The sequence below is a fragment of the Cynocephalus volans genome, chromosome 3 (genome assembly GCF_027409185.1).
Source record: "Cynocephalus volans isolate mCynVol1 chromosome 3, mCynVol1.pri, whole genome shotgun sequence".
Lineage (NCBI taxonomy): Eukaryota > Metazoa > Chordata > Mammalia > Dermoptera > Cynocephalidae > Cynocephalus > Cynocephalus volans.
In genome coordinates this window covers 83,653,203-83,671,553 of record NC_084462.1, presented here as the reverse complement: position 1 = coordinate 83,671,553, position 18,351 = coordinate 83,653,203, and the positions used below count along the sequence as shown (strand labels likewise).

Here is an 18,351-nt window from a genome sequence, read left to right as displayed (position 1 = left end):
TATCTAAAGGATAAACATGTTCCTAGGGTTTCAAGAAATAAGAATTCTTTTTAATGTGAGAGGTTTTCTGCATTCTTACAAGGTATTGTGAGGTATACGCGTTAAAGATATCTCTTTCCATGATTTCCAATCCTCTATTATTCCTAAACAATTAGAGAATATAAAAGCTCCGTGTACTGAGTGTGTGAAAAATTTCATGCTTTTGTGTTATACTAACCGCTCAGTATGGGTCTCAGCCAGACAGGCTGAAGTAACAGTAGCCTAAAAGCACAGTACCATACCACCCCTCAGGCAACATTTTAAAGGGACAATTCATCTCAGTGATCCAACCCAAATTTAGAGACGTATTGAGGGATAAAACTGTGGCATTTCTATCCATATAGTTTAGAATGAGATCTGGGTTCTCAGAATACTACAAAATCAAGAAAGTAAAGAGAACTGTCTGGATGCTAAACCTAAGATACATCAGCTCTTTAATTCAGCCCAATGTCACCAAATTGACGGTCTCAAGGCAAGAACAGTTTGCTCACTAGCTAGCAAGATAGGAAACTTGTTTCCTAATAGTATGTAATTTTAAACATGTTTACATTAAAACAAACGTGAATATAGTATGCAGTGAAAATTTCAAGAAATCTTACAAATGTCTTTCCTTGCACATATCATTTCCCCTAATCTTCACATCAATAATGTTGTTTACAAATAAGCCATATTTTATAAATAAGAACATAAAGAGAAAAAAAAAAAAAAAAACACTGAAATTCAGGTCTTTCAACACTTCTTCCAGTCCACTTTTTTACTATTTGATACTGAAATAAAGAATTAGCTATTACTTTATAATCATACATCCCTAATGATTTGGAATTTATTCTAAATTCTGACCTAAAATACCAATATACAAAGCGATAGTTACTTATTCTTAACACACTTAAAGTTGAAAATAATGTAAAAATATAGAAACATGAAGTATTAAGAATATGTTTATTTTTAATTAAATATATCTCCTACTTAAGTAGTCCATGTGGAGGAAGTTATTTTCTACCAAGTAATCAACACTTCATACCTCTGTTTAGTATCTTTAAATAATACATGTGTAAGCACTTACTTTAGAAATGATTTTATTTTGTGTGCAAATAATAGACAGATGTTCTACCTATAAATTCTATTTTCCAAAAATAATAAGGAGCTTTTTTAAAGAAAACCACCGAACAAATTTTAAAAGACCTCAGGATTCCTCTGGTTTTAGATCATTTCTAGACTATAAAAATAAAGTTTGTTCTACCAGGAATCACAAGTTAGAACTGAATATACTCCAAAGAGGAAATTACACAGTGCCATTTCAGGCACAGATTATTCAGCTCTCATCCTCAAAATCCACAAGAGTTAACAGAACAGTTAAACTAAGTCAAAACAGTCCAGCATAATTAGCCTTCATTATACAAGGCCATTATACTCTTCTAAGATGCAAATAAGCCAAAACAAGAAATACTGAAATCAAAATAAAAGGTGTTATTTGAGGCTGACATACAAATTGTTAGTTCTTTGTTGTATTCCCCCTTCTAGATTAACATTAATAAAAGGAATATTTTACTCAAAAAAATTTTATTTTATATATCACTAGCCATGAATTTTTGTCATTAGTTATGATATAAATGTTGCCTGGTGCCATTATCCAAATGGCCTGACCATTTTATATCCACAATTCACTTCTGTATTTACAAACAGAATTCTCATAATTTACATGAACACATCTATCGTGAAGATTTAACACTGAGATGCAATCTAACATCCATAATATCTCATATGTTGCAGGAAGCAATGCAAGAGAGACGTATATTTAATTGCCTTTCATTTCAGTGACATTATGTAACAAATAAATCAATAATTTAAAAGTTCTGTCTCCAAAGGAGATATTCAAACGTACAACTAGAAATGGTTATAGTGAGATTTTTAAGAAACATCTTCCATGTCCACATCTTCTTGTAATTGCTGTACCATTTTTTCTTCCAGCTGCTTTCCTTTGCCTTTACAAATAAATAAAAATAAAAAACACAGTCAATTCAATGTGACCTTGCAGAATTTATATCAACACTTTATAAAGAATCTTGGCTGTTTTAGAATAAAATTAGCCATTTCTAATGAATTTAAGAGTAATAATAGCTAAACTTATACAGGACTTATGATACATCACACATAAGGTAAGCATTCTACATCTATTTGCTCTTTTCATCCTTATAACAATCCCCATGTTAAAGATGAGATAACTGTGGCACAGAGACAGATTAACTGGCCAAGGACATTCAGCTAGTTAAGTCCAGTAAGTCAGAAAGCTCGGATTTGAACCTTAGCCACCTGGTCCAAGGTCCCTGCTCTTAACACTGTGCTACCTGCCTCAAAGAGGGTTACCCAAAAAATGAGGTAACAATGGTTCATTTCTCTTGCTTTTTGTGTGTCAGTTTCTATTACCTACATGTCAAACAAATGCTCCAGGATTTTGCTTATTTTGTTTCAACAGCATTTGGTACAAAAATAACCTAGGTAGGAGTTTTACACATAGTAGTTACAAAACTTGATCTTTACTAAGGTTTAGGCAAAATTTCTCTCCCTTTAAGTAATTTGCATAAGTAAATTACATAAGACTGTACTTGGTGCCAGCTGAGTAAAAGACTGACTATCTAGCATCTCACAAACTATGTACATGAACAATTGCCCAAATAAGTGACTACCAGTAAGTTTTCAATACAGAAGTTTTTAAAACAGAAGATTTTAATATAAAACAGTAGTCCTCAAACTTTAACACCAGAATCACCCGGACAGCTACTAAAGAACTGAGGCCCAGACTCAAAGAGCCTGGGCCTTTGTATTTATACTGTTCCCCAAGTAATTCCAACACCAACCAGTGTTTGAGAACCACTCATATAAAACATTGTCCTTTAATCAAAGCAGGTGTGAGGCAAAATTCATCCAGGAAATTACTACTCAAATCATTCTGCTTAATTTGGAAAGACATCTTACAGAACCTTATAATGGGGGAAAAGAAACACCACATTTAATAGATTTGACTGCAACTGGGAAATACGAGGGTACTTCAAAAAGTTCGTGAATAAACAGAATTAAAAGACAATATGAATCTTTCCATGAACTTTCTGAAGTACCCTCATACACTAAATAAATTATATTTTTATAAACCAAGTTATATCATAAATGTACTATCAGAGATAACATTTAAATGAAAAAATACACTTAAAAAGTTTGCTGGTATCCAATTATTACCAAGACCACAAAAATCTAGATTTTTCATCTCTCTACTTAAAGCAGAACTCCTATGCAGTGCAGAACTCACCTGCAACAGGGGCCCGGATAAGATGAATGTTTTGCTTGACTTCTTTGATGTCCTGAACCTTCTGTAGCTCTTTATCTTTCTTCAATCTAGGACAAAACACATCAAAGCCAAAATCTCAGACACTAAAACTTCTTTATGAGACATTAATTCACAACATAGCTACTAAATTTTTTTAATTAAATTAGCCACAGATGGGGAATAGGAACTGGATGGTTGCAGGAACATCACCACTTAGTAAACCAAGAGCCTCTAATTTCTCTCAAATTATTCCCAAATGGCAAGTGGTGTACTTTGCCATCCACTTTACATTTATTCCCAAATTTAAGGTAAACTCTCTTGTTGAGGCCTTACAGATGCACATTTTATGCCCTAACAACTCAAACTCAAAATGATTTTCTAGTTCCTGATTAGCTTCAACAAGATTCCTATACTTCCAACTTGTTCATTAATTGTACCCCTTGTGCTAAGTCTAGCATAAAATGGGGACTTAGTATTTATTTGCTGAGTGAATGAAGAATATGACTGTAGAAAAGAATTAATAAATCTCAGAAATCAATGTCTATTATATACATATAGGGCTCTACTACATAAACAAGCTCTAATTGTTGAAGTGCCTAAATCTTTTCTCCTCAAATAAATAACATAGACTCTGTGTTATACAAATTTTTTTAACTAGTCAATTATAGCAAGAACACAAAACACATAAGAGGTTTAACAGAAATGCTAACAGACTAGTTCTCAAACATATAGGCCCCTTTTCTGTAATGCTTTAATATTTTGTTTAAGCCAGAAAACTGCTTTTTTTCTATGACAGATTTCCATAGTGATTAGATTAAAAGCTAATGCTCCTGCTCTGAAGAAATAGCTAATTCCAGACTGAGGAAGGGAAAGTACAAGATGAGGCTTGAAACATCTTTTTAGCCATAAAACAAGAAAGCTCTGAAAGAACGAAGAGAAACTGTGAAAATGACATGGGAACTGCCTGAAGAAACTGCCTCTGGCCAAGCTTGGACCACTTAGAACATCCAAATAAATCAGGACAATAAAAAATTATAACCCACTGTGGGAATGTAAATTCGTACAGCCATTTTAGAAAACCATATGGAGGTTCCGCAAAAAAACTAAAAATAGAACTATCACATGATCCAGCAATCCCACTGCTGGCTATTTATCCAAAGGAAGGGATATTAGCATAATGAAGAGATATCTGCATCCCCATGTTTACTGCAGCACTATTCACAATATGCAAGATATGGAATCAACCTAGGTGTCCATCGACACATGAATGGAATTCACACAATGGAATACTACTGAGCCATAAAATAAGAATGAAATTCTGTCATTAGCTACAACACGGATGAGCCTGGAAGACATTATGTTAAATGAAATAAGTCAGACATGGAAAGATAAATTGGCATGCACTAATATGTGGGAGCTAAACAAATAAATAAGTTGAACTTTTAGAAGTAGAAAGTTGAATTGTGGTTACTAGAAGCTAGGAAAGGGAGAGAGGAGAGGGGACAGTGAGAAGTTGGTTAATGGACACAAAATAACAGCTAGATAAGAAAAATAAGTTCTAGTGGTGTGCAGTAGTGCTAGGCATCAATAACTAACAATAATTTATTGTATGTTCTCACTTGGCAAGAAAAGAGGAGCTCAAATGTTCTCATTACAAAGAAATGATAAATTTTTGAGATGATGAATTTGCTAACTACCCTGATTTGATCATTACATATGGTATACATGTATTAAAATATAACTCTGTATCTGCCCCCCAACAAAAAGAATTATAAGCCATTGAATACTACATGAATCCATGAATACACAAAGATATGATATAAATAAATGGAGAAATGATTTTAAAGTTGGGGGAAAAGGGAAAACTCTTCTTACATGAGAAAGCCAACTAAGAAATGTAGAAGAACTGGTGGAATTAGAAAAATCACCACTTGGTAACTAACAATCACAGTAGTAATGGATTCAGGCAGTTACTCTCTAATGAATGCTAAAACTAGTAGGTCCAAGTTTGAGGAGTAACATGGTCTTTGCAGAGTCTCAATATATCTTCCCTAAGATGCATATTGATTACAAAGGAGGAAAAAATAGTAACTTTCCAGTTGAGATATCTGGGAGACACCACCTTAACCAAGTGATCAAAGTTTGTTTGTTTGTTTGTTTGTTTGTTTTGTCGTTTTTTCGTGACCGGCACTCAGCCAGTGAGTGCACAGGTCAGTCCTATATAGGATCCGAACCCGCGGCGGGAGCGTCGCCACGCTGCCAGCGCAGCACTCTACCAAGTGCGCCACGGGCTCGGCCCCCAAGTGATCAAAGTTAACATCACAGTAAGGTGACATCATGTGCCTCCTTACATAATGTACAAGGAGGACACAACCTCCCTTCTGTGATACTCCTGCCAAAGATGCCTAACTTAAATCTAATCACAAGGAAAATATCAAATCAACCCAAATTGTGGAACATTCTATAAAATAACTTGACCCGTATTCTCCAAAAATGCCAATGTCATGTAAGACAAAGAAAGATGTGAAACTGTCCAGCTTACATATCTGTTCAGCTTGCCTGAAGAGATATAACCACTAATGCAATGCATGATCCAGGATTTTCTGTTGGTATTAACGATATTATTGGAACAACTAGTAAAATCCAAACGAGGTCTGTCACGGATAGAACAGAATTGCACCAATGTTAATTTCCTGATTTTGATTACTAAACTCTTTATATAAGAGAATGTTCTTATTTTCAGACAATATACGCTAAGATATACATAGGAGGAAATAGCATTATATCCTCAACTTACTATACACAGCAACAAAGATTAAGTAAATGTGGTCAAATGCTAACTACTCTTAAAAGTCTTTAAAGTCCGAAGTTATGTCAAATAAAAACAAAAAAAAAAACACTAATGCCCTTAGATATCTACTAGTAATTATTTTTTCAGGAGTTACTCTATATAAATATTCATACCTGTTCATTATAAATTTAGCTTGGCGTCTCTGTTTGATCTCTTCAACTCTCTTCATTGCAACAACTACAAAAAAATTCATAAAATTAGCAAATTTATACACAAACAGTATAATTATAAACAAGTGCTTTAACAAACACTTCTTTTTTTTCTGATTTAGAAATGAATTTAAATGAAAAAAATTCATTGCAAAAACAATTTCTACTGAAAAAGCTGAAGAAGGTATGTACTCTTTGGTGACATCACTGTCAACTTTCTCTTTTACAAATACCAATTCTCTGATTTTTATTTTGCAAAAGGCTTTATTACTGTTAAGTTTTCCTTCAACTTTAAATCAGTCCAATGCTTTTCAAATTATATTATATAAAGAACTTGAATTATTAGCAAGTAATACCATTCTTGGCTTGTCCGTAAATAAACAGCACCTTTCTGGTCATGAACAATTTTTTCTCAAGTACCTGGGATACGGTTAAGCACATGATGAATACTGGTAGAATGAACCACTCAATCAATATCACCATGTTCTCAACCAGTAAAATCCAGCTGTTTTGAAAACTGTCTATAGGACTTGGCTGTAAGGGAGCTGAATCCAACTATACTCTAGAATCTATATCAGCAATGTCCAATATAAGACAAACCACATATGTAATTTTTAGTTTTCTAGTGGTCATATTTTATTTAAAAAAGTAAGAAGGAACAGGTAGAAATTTAATGATATGTTTTGTTTAACCCAACATATCCAAAATATTATCATTTCAACACGTAATCCATGTAAAAAATTATTAATGAGCTATTTTATTGCTGTTTTCATATTAAGTCTTCAAAGCCCATCATGTATTTTACATTTATAGCACATCTCAATTCAGACTAACCACATTTCAAGTGCTCAGTAGCCTCTATGGCTAGTGGTTGCCATATTGGACACCATGACTTCTGATCTAGCTTCTTAAAGTGTAGTCTGTGGATCTGAAGAATAAGACATTCATATAGTCCTAAAGTATCTCCCAACAATACTATACACTCATTAATTACAAAGAGTAAAATAGTAACATAACTTCCCAGTGGAGAAACATGGCAGGTATCACCTTAACCATATGATCAAAGTTAACACAGCCAGTAATGGGACTGATGGACAGCATGTGCCTCCCGACAGGATACACTAAGAATCACATCAGCATCACATCTATGGTGTTCTTGCCAAACATACATTACCCGAACTTAATCTTCAGTTAGCATCAGACAAAACCCTCTTAAGGGATTTTATAATAAACACATGGCCCATATCATGTCTTCAACACTGTCATATCATGAAATATAAAGACAAACTCATGAAATATTCCAGATTAAAAGAGACTACAGAGACATGACATGTACTAATTCTTATAACTTCTGCAAAAAGGATAATTTTAAGACAACTGGAAAAATCTAAATAAGTCTGAGATTAGGCAATAATATTATATCAATGTTAATTTCTTGATTTTAATAACTGTACTGTGGTTACATGAGAGAATGTTCTCACTTTTAGAAATACATATTAAACTATTTAGGGATAAAGGAGCATTATGTATGCTTAAACGGTTTAGAAAAAAATTATACACTGAAGGAAGGAAGGGGAGGGGGAAGGGAGAAAGGAAGAGAGGGGAGAGGAATGGGAGGGAAGGAGAGAGGGGAAGGGAGGGAAGGGAGAGACAGAAAGAAGAAAAGTTAATTTAGTAAAATGTTAACACTCAGGAAATAGGGATGAAGTATATCAGAGAATTCTACTCCTGCAACTTTTCTGTTAAGTCTAAAATTATGTCAAAATAAAAACTGTTAGTAATGCAGAATCTTAGGACCACCCAGATGCACTGTAACTGAATCTGCATTTTCACAAAATCCCCCAGGAGGACCCATGAAACCTCTGGAATTAAAATGATGTTTATATGAATAACTAAGAAAATGTCGACTATAAATGTGGCACATGCTATAGCTTAGCATTAATAATATCCTGGATATGTAACTTTTTCTTTCTTTGTCTTCAGCAATAATGATAAGGCCAAATTCTAGTACTCAGCATTTCCATACCTTAGAGTTACTCAGAAGGGAAATAAACACAAGCGGCAGGAAAATCCTTTCCAAAGACTAATACATTGTATTTCCAAATATTCCAGAAAATCAAAACATTTTAAATGTAAGAAGCACCTGAAAGACTTAAAAATTAATCTGTAATACAGAGAGACATGAGGGATAAAATACAAACTATTTTTCCTAGTATTCTTGCTTTTGAAGTTTCTCCTACTGCTGTTCCTATGGACATCAGCATCTTAACAAAGGTTGCTCAATCCACATCCTCACACAATTCCATAATGTAAGCAATGAATATAAAACTATTGTCAAAAGACTAGTTCGTAGTCAAGATGATATTGAAGTATGGGGAATGTGAGGAATCAACGAATCTCTAAGAAGAGTAATATATTTTTCTGGAACATTACTGACAACTACTATTATTAATTGTGTAAAACAGCAGGAAGCAATTTTAAGTTCCAAAAGAATCTTACACTATCTAAACAATAGATTTTCTTCAAAAAGTCTATTTTTAGAATCCCAAAACAAAAAGATAACAGAATCTGTGCTGGGGGAAAAAAAAAACCAATAGAGCACTGCTTCTTACAGAATTTACAGATGTATAAATGAGTGGGGCAAAGGTAAGAGACTCTGTGATAATAGCTGAACCAATTACTATCTAAAAGAAACGAATAAAATGGGAGTACTCAGCAAAATGCACCTAGAGGGCAGGGATTGTGCATGACCTGTTCATCTTTGTATGCCATAGGCAGTGCTTAATAAATGTGTACTGAACTGAAATTAAGAACTGCAGAGAACATTACCATTAAAGTATATAAAATCTTACAACACAGAGCAGTATTTCTCACATGCAATGTAAATAACATGAAACCAGCATGGAGGGTCACAGTAACTGAATATGCACATGACTAAAATGGCATATGCACCTCAATTTCAGTATCAAGCTGAATACCCACCAAATAAAAGAACTTATAATCCCAACAACATCAACTGCTCTTCAGAAATTACCTCTTCCTCTACTTACAAAACAGATCTTATTTTTTAAAAAAAGAAAAAGAAGAGAGAAAACAAAGAGGCAGAATATGTGGGCTATGCAGAAAAGGCTCTTCCAAATCTGGACTCTGATTTCTCCACACAGTCCAGGAAGATGTCCACAACTTTTCCCCTCCTGAAGTCCTGTGACTGACTGAGGAAAAGGTGTTGAAAAGGATGCCCTCCCTATAACATATATGGAATTCTAAGCCTTAGGGACTTCTAGTTAACAAAGCACATCATTGGCACACCCAATACTAGAAATGGCTAAAGGTTGCATAAAGGCAGCCAAGGAAGGGAAAGACAGCACGGTCAAGGACCTCAACCACACACATGAACATACTGGAATCTATAAGCTAGACTGTTTTATTACATATGGGTGGGACTTTTTTCATTAAAGTCTCTGCCTATTTCAGAAAGAAAAAAAAAGGACAAGAACTAGATATTTATCACTTTTAATTTCAGTCATCTATAAATTCACTTTTACTTAAGTCAAGCACTTAGAAGTTCTCTTTAAAAATTTATAGTGATCACCGTAAGTGCTACGCTTTATAATTTTAAAAAAGCACTAAATTTTATAAAGTATACAGACTACAGTTTATATCCCTAAACTAAATGATCTAAACTTGTAAAGTATATTTAGGTTTTAAGTATATTTTAACTATGCCTCACTCACCCCCAAAAGTATGTTCAATCTCTATTTTTTTTAGGTTTTGGTATGCTTTTATATCTCTGTGTGGGTACTTCAAGTAGCATATTAAATTTAATAAATACATTATTTTTATAATGGATACATCAGCCAATTCTGAAAAGGATTAGAGATAGCTTATAATGGAAGACACAAACACAACAGAACCATTAAAATGACAATAAAAGAATAAAGCCAAGCAATGAAAGTGAGAAATTTAATATTTAAATAATGAACTGACATATAAAGTTACAGTAATATCCCAAGCCAGTCTCTCCTGAAAATTCCTGGTATTCCCTCGTGACTTACTAGTTTTATTCCATAGCTCTCGCTGGTATTTGACAGGTTCATTTCTACGTTTTTCAAATTCAAATGAATTATCCTGTAAGAGGGAACATGGGTGTAAATATGGTTTTAAGAGAGGTAGAATGGAAGCATTTCTTATAACATCCTCCTTTTAACAAGAGTTCTGAGTGGATACATTAAGATTTCCCCCAGGATGATCCCAGAGAATTTAGGTTTTCAAACTTTTTCTCCTACACACCTCCACATACAAGACAGCCCTACTGAAAACATCTATTTATATACAGGCTATTCTCAAAGGGAGAGGAGGGGACAGTACCACCACAATCCCTCAGAGAGGCATATAACAATAATGGAGATTATATCAAACTGAAAAGGCTTCCCCAATTTCCCATCCCCAGGTGAGACTCACAGTCAGAAAACTTATTAGGTTGAACCATATGAAATCGCCACTTTTCCCAGATCAAAAAGAGTGAAACATCAAGACTTTCATATGGCTCAACCTAAATACCCATCTGTTACAGCAAAAAAATGTGGTCTTTATCTTCAAATAAATGTTGTGCTACTCTGCAGGATATAAACTTTACACTGCATTTCTTCAGGTCCCCTCTAAATGTTGATACCACTACTAGTAGTTGGTATTTTGACAGTCTGTAATCTTATCAATCTTAAAACAATTTTGGTAAAGCAACAGGTATTTCTTGGTTTTCAAATCTGTCTGACATAGGTATACAGAACAGCACTAACTCTGTATTCAGATATTTCATGTACACACTCATACCCATGTTCAGACCACAAGGTAACTGGTAACCCACAAATGACTGTGACAAGCTCCTTCTTCACGCATGCAGTTGCCATTTCCATTTGAGGTGTTATGCTGCTTCTCGTCCACACTGAAAATTGTTTTTGTGACAATAATTGTGATTTGGCCTTGCATCTTGCCAAATAATATTCTTCATGTTCATTGAAAAGCTCTGGTATTAAGGAGGCCAGGAAAGGAAAGGGCTTCATGGCAAATGCTTATTGATACTGCCTGTAAGCGGTGGAGCAACAGAAAAGAAGCCATGGAGGGAGGAGACAGTTTAAAGATCTTCCTCCCTCAGAAGGAGCCTGTATTGCAGCTTTCGTCTCCTCTCTTTACAGGGATCAAATGCAGACAAGCTTCAAAAGACCCTTATATCAATTCAATAATAGCAATATGATGATAAGGGCTCACCACCATTTTTTTCCTCACCCCTTGACTTCCCACTATTCCTCCTAACACCAACACTAGTAATTCATTTCTCTGCTCTCAGACATAAAATCCTGCTAAGGAAATCTAAAAACTGATAAACAAGTTTATTACAAATCTCATCTGAGCCCTCGCTGCTGTTCCAGAATCCTTTAATTAATCCCTTAACTTCCTCTCGAAATCCCTGAGTAGCAATTTCCACCTTCACCCCAATCCATTTAAATGATTTCCCTCTTTGTATGAGCTAAAAATAGCTTTTTGGGAATAAGAAAAATCACTTCTACAAAACTAGACGGGGAATTTTTTCTTTTTAGGAATTCTACAGAATTATGGTTTTCAGAACCATGTGAGAGTAAGATTATATCCATAGCCAAATACAAATAAACCACTCATCAATCATGTTATAGTAAGCCTTGCTATAGTTACTTAAATTACATATTCCCCCCAAAAAATTAAAATTTTGAAAAATTTTGTAAAAACTATACTGAGAGCTAACTGTACTCACCACTGTAAGCTCTTTACCAGCTGCTTTCCGGAATGCTTTAGTCCACCTGACCTTGCGAGGATTGCGCTTCTTTTTAAAGTTTCTATGACATTTAGATTTACAGAATCTAAATACCTACAAGAAAAGTAAGTTAAGATACTGAAAAGTCAACATTAAAAAGTTTTGTATGATGTTACCACTCCAGACAAAAAATACTGTAAATTCTTAAGAAATGACAATGGTTCTCATTCACAATTCCTTCTACTTACACCACCATCTAGAAATGTGTGGAACATTATCATATTAAATGGAAATTAAACTATCTTTTGACTATCAAATGCCATACCAAGTAAAGGCTAAATGCCCTGAAAATATGGTTAAAAACTACTAATCATTTTCATAGAATAACAGCAAAACCTTATAATGATCTTGACTAAAGGGAATAGTTTTAAAGGCATTTACTTAAGTCCCTTCTCAATTCAGAATAACTCTCAAAATTCACTTTCTATATTCCTCAGTGGGAGTAAAAGCTTCAGACAACCATTGTGAAACCTCCTTTCTTTCCATCCTTCCTTCTTGTTAAAAGCACAAAGTAATTTATAAAGCAGCTAACACTGGCAATAGATGTTTTCTAAAGAATTTATTCATAGATTTACTAATAAAATCCTTTACTACTTTAATTCTCCACCTTCAACCCAGAAGATGTAAACCTTTAATAATGCTAACTTACAACTTAATGATGCTTCAATATGTTCCTGAAATGGCTTATTAGAACTCATTTTTGAACATTATTTTATTACTTTGTAATGTCTAAGAACACACTGCAATTTTTGTAGGTCACTGGAAGAAATGTGAGGAGAAAAAGTAATTCTTTGAGGTTTATGGATCTTGGCAAAGAAAATTAAGTTGAATGCTGAGGGCCGCCCCCTCCAGCCATAACCAAGCAAGCAACAGAGCACACCCAGGGTCCTGAGGCAGGAGGTGATGGCCGCCTCCCCACCTGCAATCAGGCAAGGAGCACACCAAAAACACCATTTCCACACAGGTGGCCCCTCACAGCCGCCGCCATAGCCACAGTTGCCACAAAAGCAGCTCAATTCTACAACAGTAGCCACAGCCACAGTGCAGGTGGCCCAAAAGACACTCGACTGCATTGACACAAGGAGAGTCACCAGTAGAGACCAGAAAAAGAAGACGACATGTCTCTCCACAAAGCCCACTCCAAAGTAATAGAAGAAGCATCTGCTTTACAATAATAATGGAAGACCTGAACATCCTTCTCTCAGCACTGGACAGATCATCTAGGCAACAAATCAACAAAGAAACTGTTAATCTTTCAGGAGAGAACAAATCTATGGTTATTAGAGGTGGAGGGAGAGGGACGGGGGAGATGGGGAGAGATTAGATAAGGGGTATAAAGAATAATTATGATTTGTAATAATGAATATGCTAATGATATTGATTTAATCAACATGTTGTACCCCCAAAATATGTATAATCAAATATGCTTCAATAAAAATATACAATTTTTTTAAAAAAGAAAATTAAGTTGAATTATCACACGTAGAAGGTGTGACATATAATAAAATAGGTCAAAATGAACAGTAAAAACATTTTGAACTAAGTATGCCTGTGTATGTATCACAAATCATAATAGTTTTCACTTTATATACTTTGTTCTATGGAGAACTTCAAGCAGGTCACCATACATAGTGACCATTTTCTTAGAAACTATCAAAATGGTGACCATTTTCTTAGAAACTATCAATATCAGTTTAATCTGATCTAGGCCCACACCTCCTGGAGAGCCCCCTCCTAAGAGACTTCAGTGAAAGCATATGTGTGTCTTTGAGTTAATTTCAAATCAACTAGAAAATATGAGAACTACTGTAGTCTCCTTGGGTATCCCACTATAAAATCATTATTGGTAAACTCTGACTATTTTCAGCCCAAAATTCTATTACCTTTTTAAGTAAAAGCCTCCTAAGTTTAATACATACTAGATAAACCCGAAAATAACCCCATTTCTGAGATCAATCTAATGAGAGGGTTGAACTTGATCTGGGTCTTCTCAATTCCAAATAGAGCCAATGAGAAGTCTACTTGACTCCATATCTGATAGGTAATATCTGAAAAGCACGATGAAGTATCTGAAGAGACTGGAGTCACTGGTGATGTGAAATGGATTTAATCAGCAAATAAACAGCATCTACTATGTACCTGATGTTGTACTAGGTGGTAGGCATGCAAGAATTAAAAGATGGTACCCTATCTTAAGCAGCTTATTCTATCAATGTGATAGTCACACTTTGCAAACAAAGACTGACATCAGACTAGGATATAAACAATGGGATAAAGCTATATACAATAACCATATATAAAGTTAAATCTATGGTAGGGTAAGTGGTGGGTGGATTACATGTAAGGCAAAGTTTCCTCAAGTTTGCTTGTTAATCTAGTCCCCTATCATCCTCAGTCTTCAACATGTGAACAAACAATCCATCTAATACCTTGGCCTCAAACTTCTTCAAACTTCTTCTTCTTCAACTAATTCAACAAACATTTACTAAGCCCTCATTAAAGCTGTATGTATTTTTCCTGTTGCAAAATATGGAGCGTTAGCACTAATCGTACCCTTAAGAAGCTACCTAAGAATAAGATGGGAGGTTTCTATTGTAGTCTCAAAAGCTAAAAGAATGAAAGCAGAAAGACTAGTTAAGAGACTATAAATGTGGCAAGTGCCTAATGGGAATCAGAGCAGGAGGGCAGAAAGAAGGCAAAGAAACCACTATCTTTTCAGAGGCAGGATGGCTAGGACTTGATAATTAGATACAAGATGAAAGATTCAAAGATGACTCTCACATCACTAGCAAAGCTACCTAGACACATATGGGTAGTATTAATTCAGACAGCAAAAAGATTTGAGGTAGTAAGACATTCTCTTTCAGTAGAACCACTGTTAGACACAAGTAGATTTCCCCATCCAATGTAAAATTCAGTCTTGGAGCTAAGGAGGTACAGATTTGAGAATCGTCAACACAAAAGATGACATAGTAGTTATCTGTGAGTGCTTCAGGCCTCTATCTCGTCTTACTCCTCAATCAACTCTGTCCTGAATCCACTTGTTTTCCTTAGGCTAAGCGGACTCCCAGGCAATTCAACACTGTTCTTGCTAACAATATACACTTCTTCATCAACTTGAACTTCCACTGTCTCTTCCAAATCAATACCCAGCCCTTGACAGCTCCCATGATCTGTTGTTCTAATTCCAATATCCAGCTGACAAGCACTACTGGACAAAAACCATAAAATAATAATAATCACACCATCTCAAAACCATACTGCCCACTGTGAATTAGACCCCCAACCTGTCAATCTTTTGGTTCATTTTTATAAATTTCTTATCATGTTCCTGAGCAAGTACTCAAAATCATCAACATGCTCTTTCAAGTTCCCAAACGTAGCTTTCAACAGGATTCCTTGCTCCTAATTTTAAAAGATCAATACCTTTGCTGTATAACAGAGAAGTAAGGCAATAAAATAAGAACTGCAATGCTTCAGCATGTCAAAATCATCCCGTTAAATATACGGATTCCTCAGTCCTCTTCCCCTCCCCCGAGAGATTCCAACTTGATAGATCTGGTGGTAACCATTTTAACAAGAGCCCAGTAACTCAGAAGCAAACGTAAGAGAGATCAAATTCTGCAGTCAAATGCTCTACCCCTGAGCTATACCCCCTGGCCTAGAGAGATCAAACTCTGAGAAAGAATGTGTTAAAGAAAAGAGAGAAATGCGGTTCATTCTGATGACAGGACAAATTTATTTATCACTCACAACTAGACCTCTTTATCTACATTCATGTTCATAGACTTATTTGTGTTTGCAACCCTACCCAAGCCTCTATTACCAGTTACAATCCAGTCACTTCCTCAAACTGAGATGTAATTGCCCCGTTCTGTGCCTTTGCTCAAACTGTTCGCTTTCTTCCTACCTAGAATGCCCTCTCCTCCCTGGCGGGAGCAGCGCGGGGAAACCGGAGCAAACCCAGAAGGCGCAGAAGAACCTGGCGCCGAGCGGGCGCGCCCCGGACCCGCGGGAACGCGGCTGGGCGCCGGCTGGTCTCGGCCGCCTCACCTTGCAATCGTTGCGGACGAACATCATGCCGTGGCCGGGATAGATGGGCCCCGAACAGAAGTAACACTTTTCGATACGCATGTTGAACCCGCGTGGGTCCCCACCGAACAAACGCCTAGCCTGAGAGGAAGTGACGTAGGGCCCTCACAGGAAGTGATTCTCTTCCCCGTTCCCGACCCGGAAAAGGGCGTCCTTCGCTCCTTTGAGCCCCTGAGAAGCGGTGCGAACCTGACGGCGCCTCCTGGCGGCCGCGCGAGCGAAAGCCGTGCCGTGTTCGCAGGCGCAAGCTCAGGCGCAGGCGCAGAAGTGCAGACTCGGCTTGGCCGCCTTTTACGCTGGGAAAGTGACGCGTGGTTTTGCCCCGCCTTCAGAACGCTACCTTAGAGCCCTTGTTTTTTCCTCTCTGAGTCAGCACTTGACGCGGGTGTTACGTCTTATCTTTGGTTTGTGCTTTACCCCAGAGGGCTCTCCGCACACTGGGCTAACTCATCCCGTTTTTCCACTACCTGCGCTAGGCCAGCCCTTGATTCCCGTCGCAAGCGAACTTGCCGGTGTAAGCGGCGAGAACCTTCTGCCTAACGTACTTTGAACACTGCAACGCAAACACATAAGTCGCCGAGGCTCCGAGGACTTTACTAGCAATTTTTTGAAAATATGAAGTGGTGTTCTCCTTTACCCCCCATTTTAATTAATATGCATGTGCAGTAAACAAACATTTTCACAGGAAACTAAAGTTCCCTCCCAAGCCTCCAGTCCTCCCCAGTGGCAAACGGTTCCTTTTATTACCTACCAGAGATTTTCCGTGCGTAGACAAACGTGTACGTGTCTCTACTCCCTCTTCTTTAAAATACTTATGAACATACTGTTCACCCTTTTCTGCATTTTGCTGTTATATGTTTTCACTAGAATGTGAGCTCTATGAGAGGCAGGTACTTTTGTCTGTTTTGTTTACAGGTGTATCCCCAGTATCTAGAACAGTTCCGAGCTCATAAGAATCATTCAATACATATTTTATTATGAATATTCTTTTTCATAGTTACATGTGTGCCATTGTATGAACGTATAATTTTAATTGGTCACTTATCAATAGGCATTTCTATCTTTTGACATACTAAGCATCCTTACTGACTTTTTTTTTCAAAGGAATTTATCTGTATAGAACCTCTAGATCAGATATATACAGTTTTAAATTTTAGTAGAGAATACTAAATTGCCTCCCAAAAGTTTTTGCCAAATAATACTTAACCTGTTTCACCACACACCTGTCAAAGGTGATCATTGCCAACCTGAGCTGAAAAGTTTTCCCGTTATTTCAATTTGCATTTATTTATGAATGAGATTAAGAATCTTTTGCGATGTTTCAAGTCTGTTTTTTTCTGTGAATTGCCTGTTTATGTCCTTTACACAGTTTTCTATTGTATTGTTGATTCTTAAAGGCAATTTACATATTAGGGTTATCCCTTTGCTGACATACTTTTAGAATTATTTCCCAATTTATCAATATTTTAATCTCTGTGTATAGTATTTTTCCATGCAGAAATGTTTTACTTGTATGTATTCAGATCTATCCAATCTTTTATGGTTTTGAATTTGGTATTTTGCATGGAGCTGCATTGTTCACTGCAAAATTGTTATTCAGAATTTTTCTTTTATATTTTGTAGTGTCATTTTTTACATTTACATTTCAACTGATCCAGAATTTAAGTATAAATAATGACATAGGAATCCAGTATTTTTCTCCCAATACTATATAGTGTATAAGGCATCCTTTTCTCCACTGATTCAAAATGTTATTTCTCTATGGTTCTACCTCTGAATTCTGCTTTGTTCCATTGTTTTATCTATTTATGTGCTAGTTCCCAAATGTTTAAATTACTGTAATTTTTAAAATAACTTGTTTATCCTCTTCTCCCTTTCTTCCTTGTCTTTATTATTCATTGTTTCTGTGGCTAATCTTCAAATTTTATTCTTCCATTTTAACTTTAGAATCAGTTTGTCTAGCTATAACGTGCATATACACGTTTTCTCCTTTTATCTGATACTTATATTTTTCTTGTCTATTCATTTGGCTAGTAATTCCAGAATGATGTTAAAC

At 35.9% G+C, this 18,351-nt stretch overlaps 1 protein-coding gene across 1 annotated transcript; it reads right to left on the bottom strand.

Moving 5' to 3' along the window:
- Positions 1 to 1,580: 1,580 nt before the first annotated feature.
- RSL24D1 (ribosomal L24 domain containing 1) lies at positions 1,581 to 16,402 on the bottom strand. The gene is made up of 6 exons (XM_063090984.1): positions 16,257 to 16,402; positions 12,144 to 12,257; positions 10,414 to 10,486; positions 6,323 to 6,386; positions 3,341 to 3,426; positions 1,581 to 2,021 (listed from the first exon to the last, which is right to left on the bottom strand). Exons 1-6 carry the CDS (start codon positions 16,335 to 16,337, stop codon positions 1,948 to 1,950), a joined length of 492 nt encoding a protein of 163 aa, XP_062947054.1. The 5' UTR covers positions 16,338 to 16,402; the 3' UTR covers positions 1,581 to 1,947.
- Positions 16,403 to 18,351: the final 1,949 nt, after the last annotated feature.

Bases quoted from the DNA above. Each gene is read 5' to 3' on its own strand.
- RSL24D1 (XM_063090984.1), bottom strand. From the start codon at position 16,337: ATGCGTATCGAAAAGTGTTACTTCTGTTCGGGGCCCATCTATCCCGGC. The intron at 6,387-10,413 runs GTAAGTCACGAG...ATTTTTTTGTAG, and splicing joins AGAGCTATGGAATAAAACTA to TTGTTGCAATGAAGAGAGTT. The intron at 2,022-3,340 runs GTGAGTTCTGCA...TTATTTGTAAAG, and splicing joins TATCCGGGCCCCTGTTGCAG to GCAAAGGAAAGCAGCTGGAA.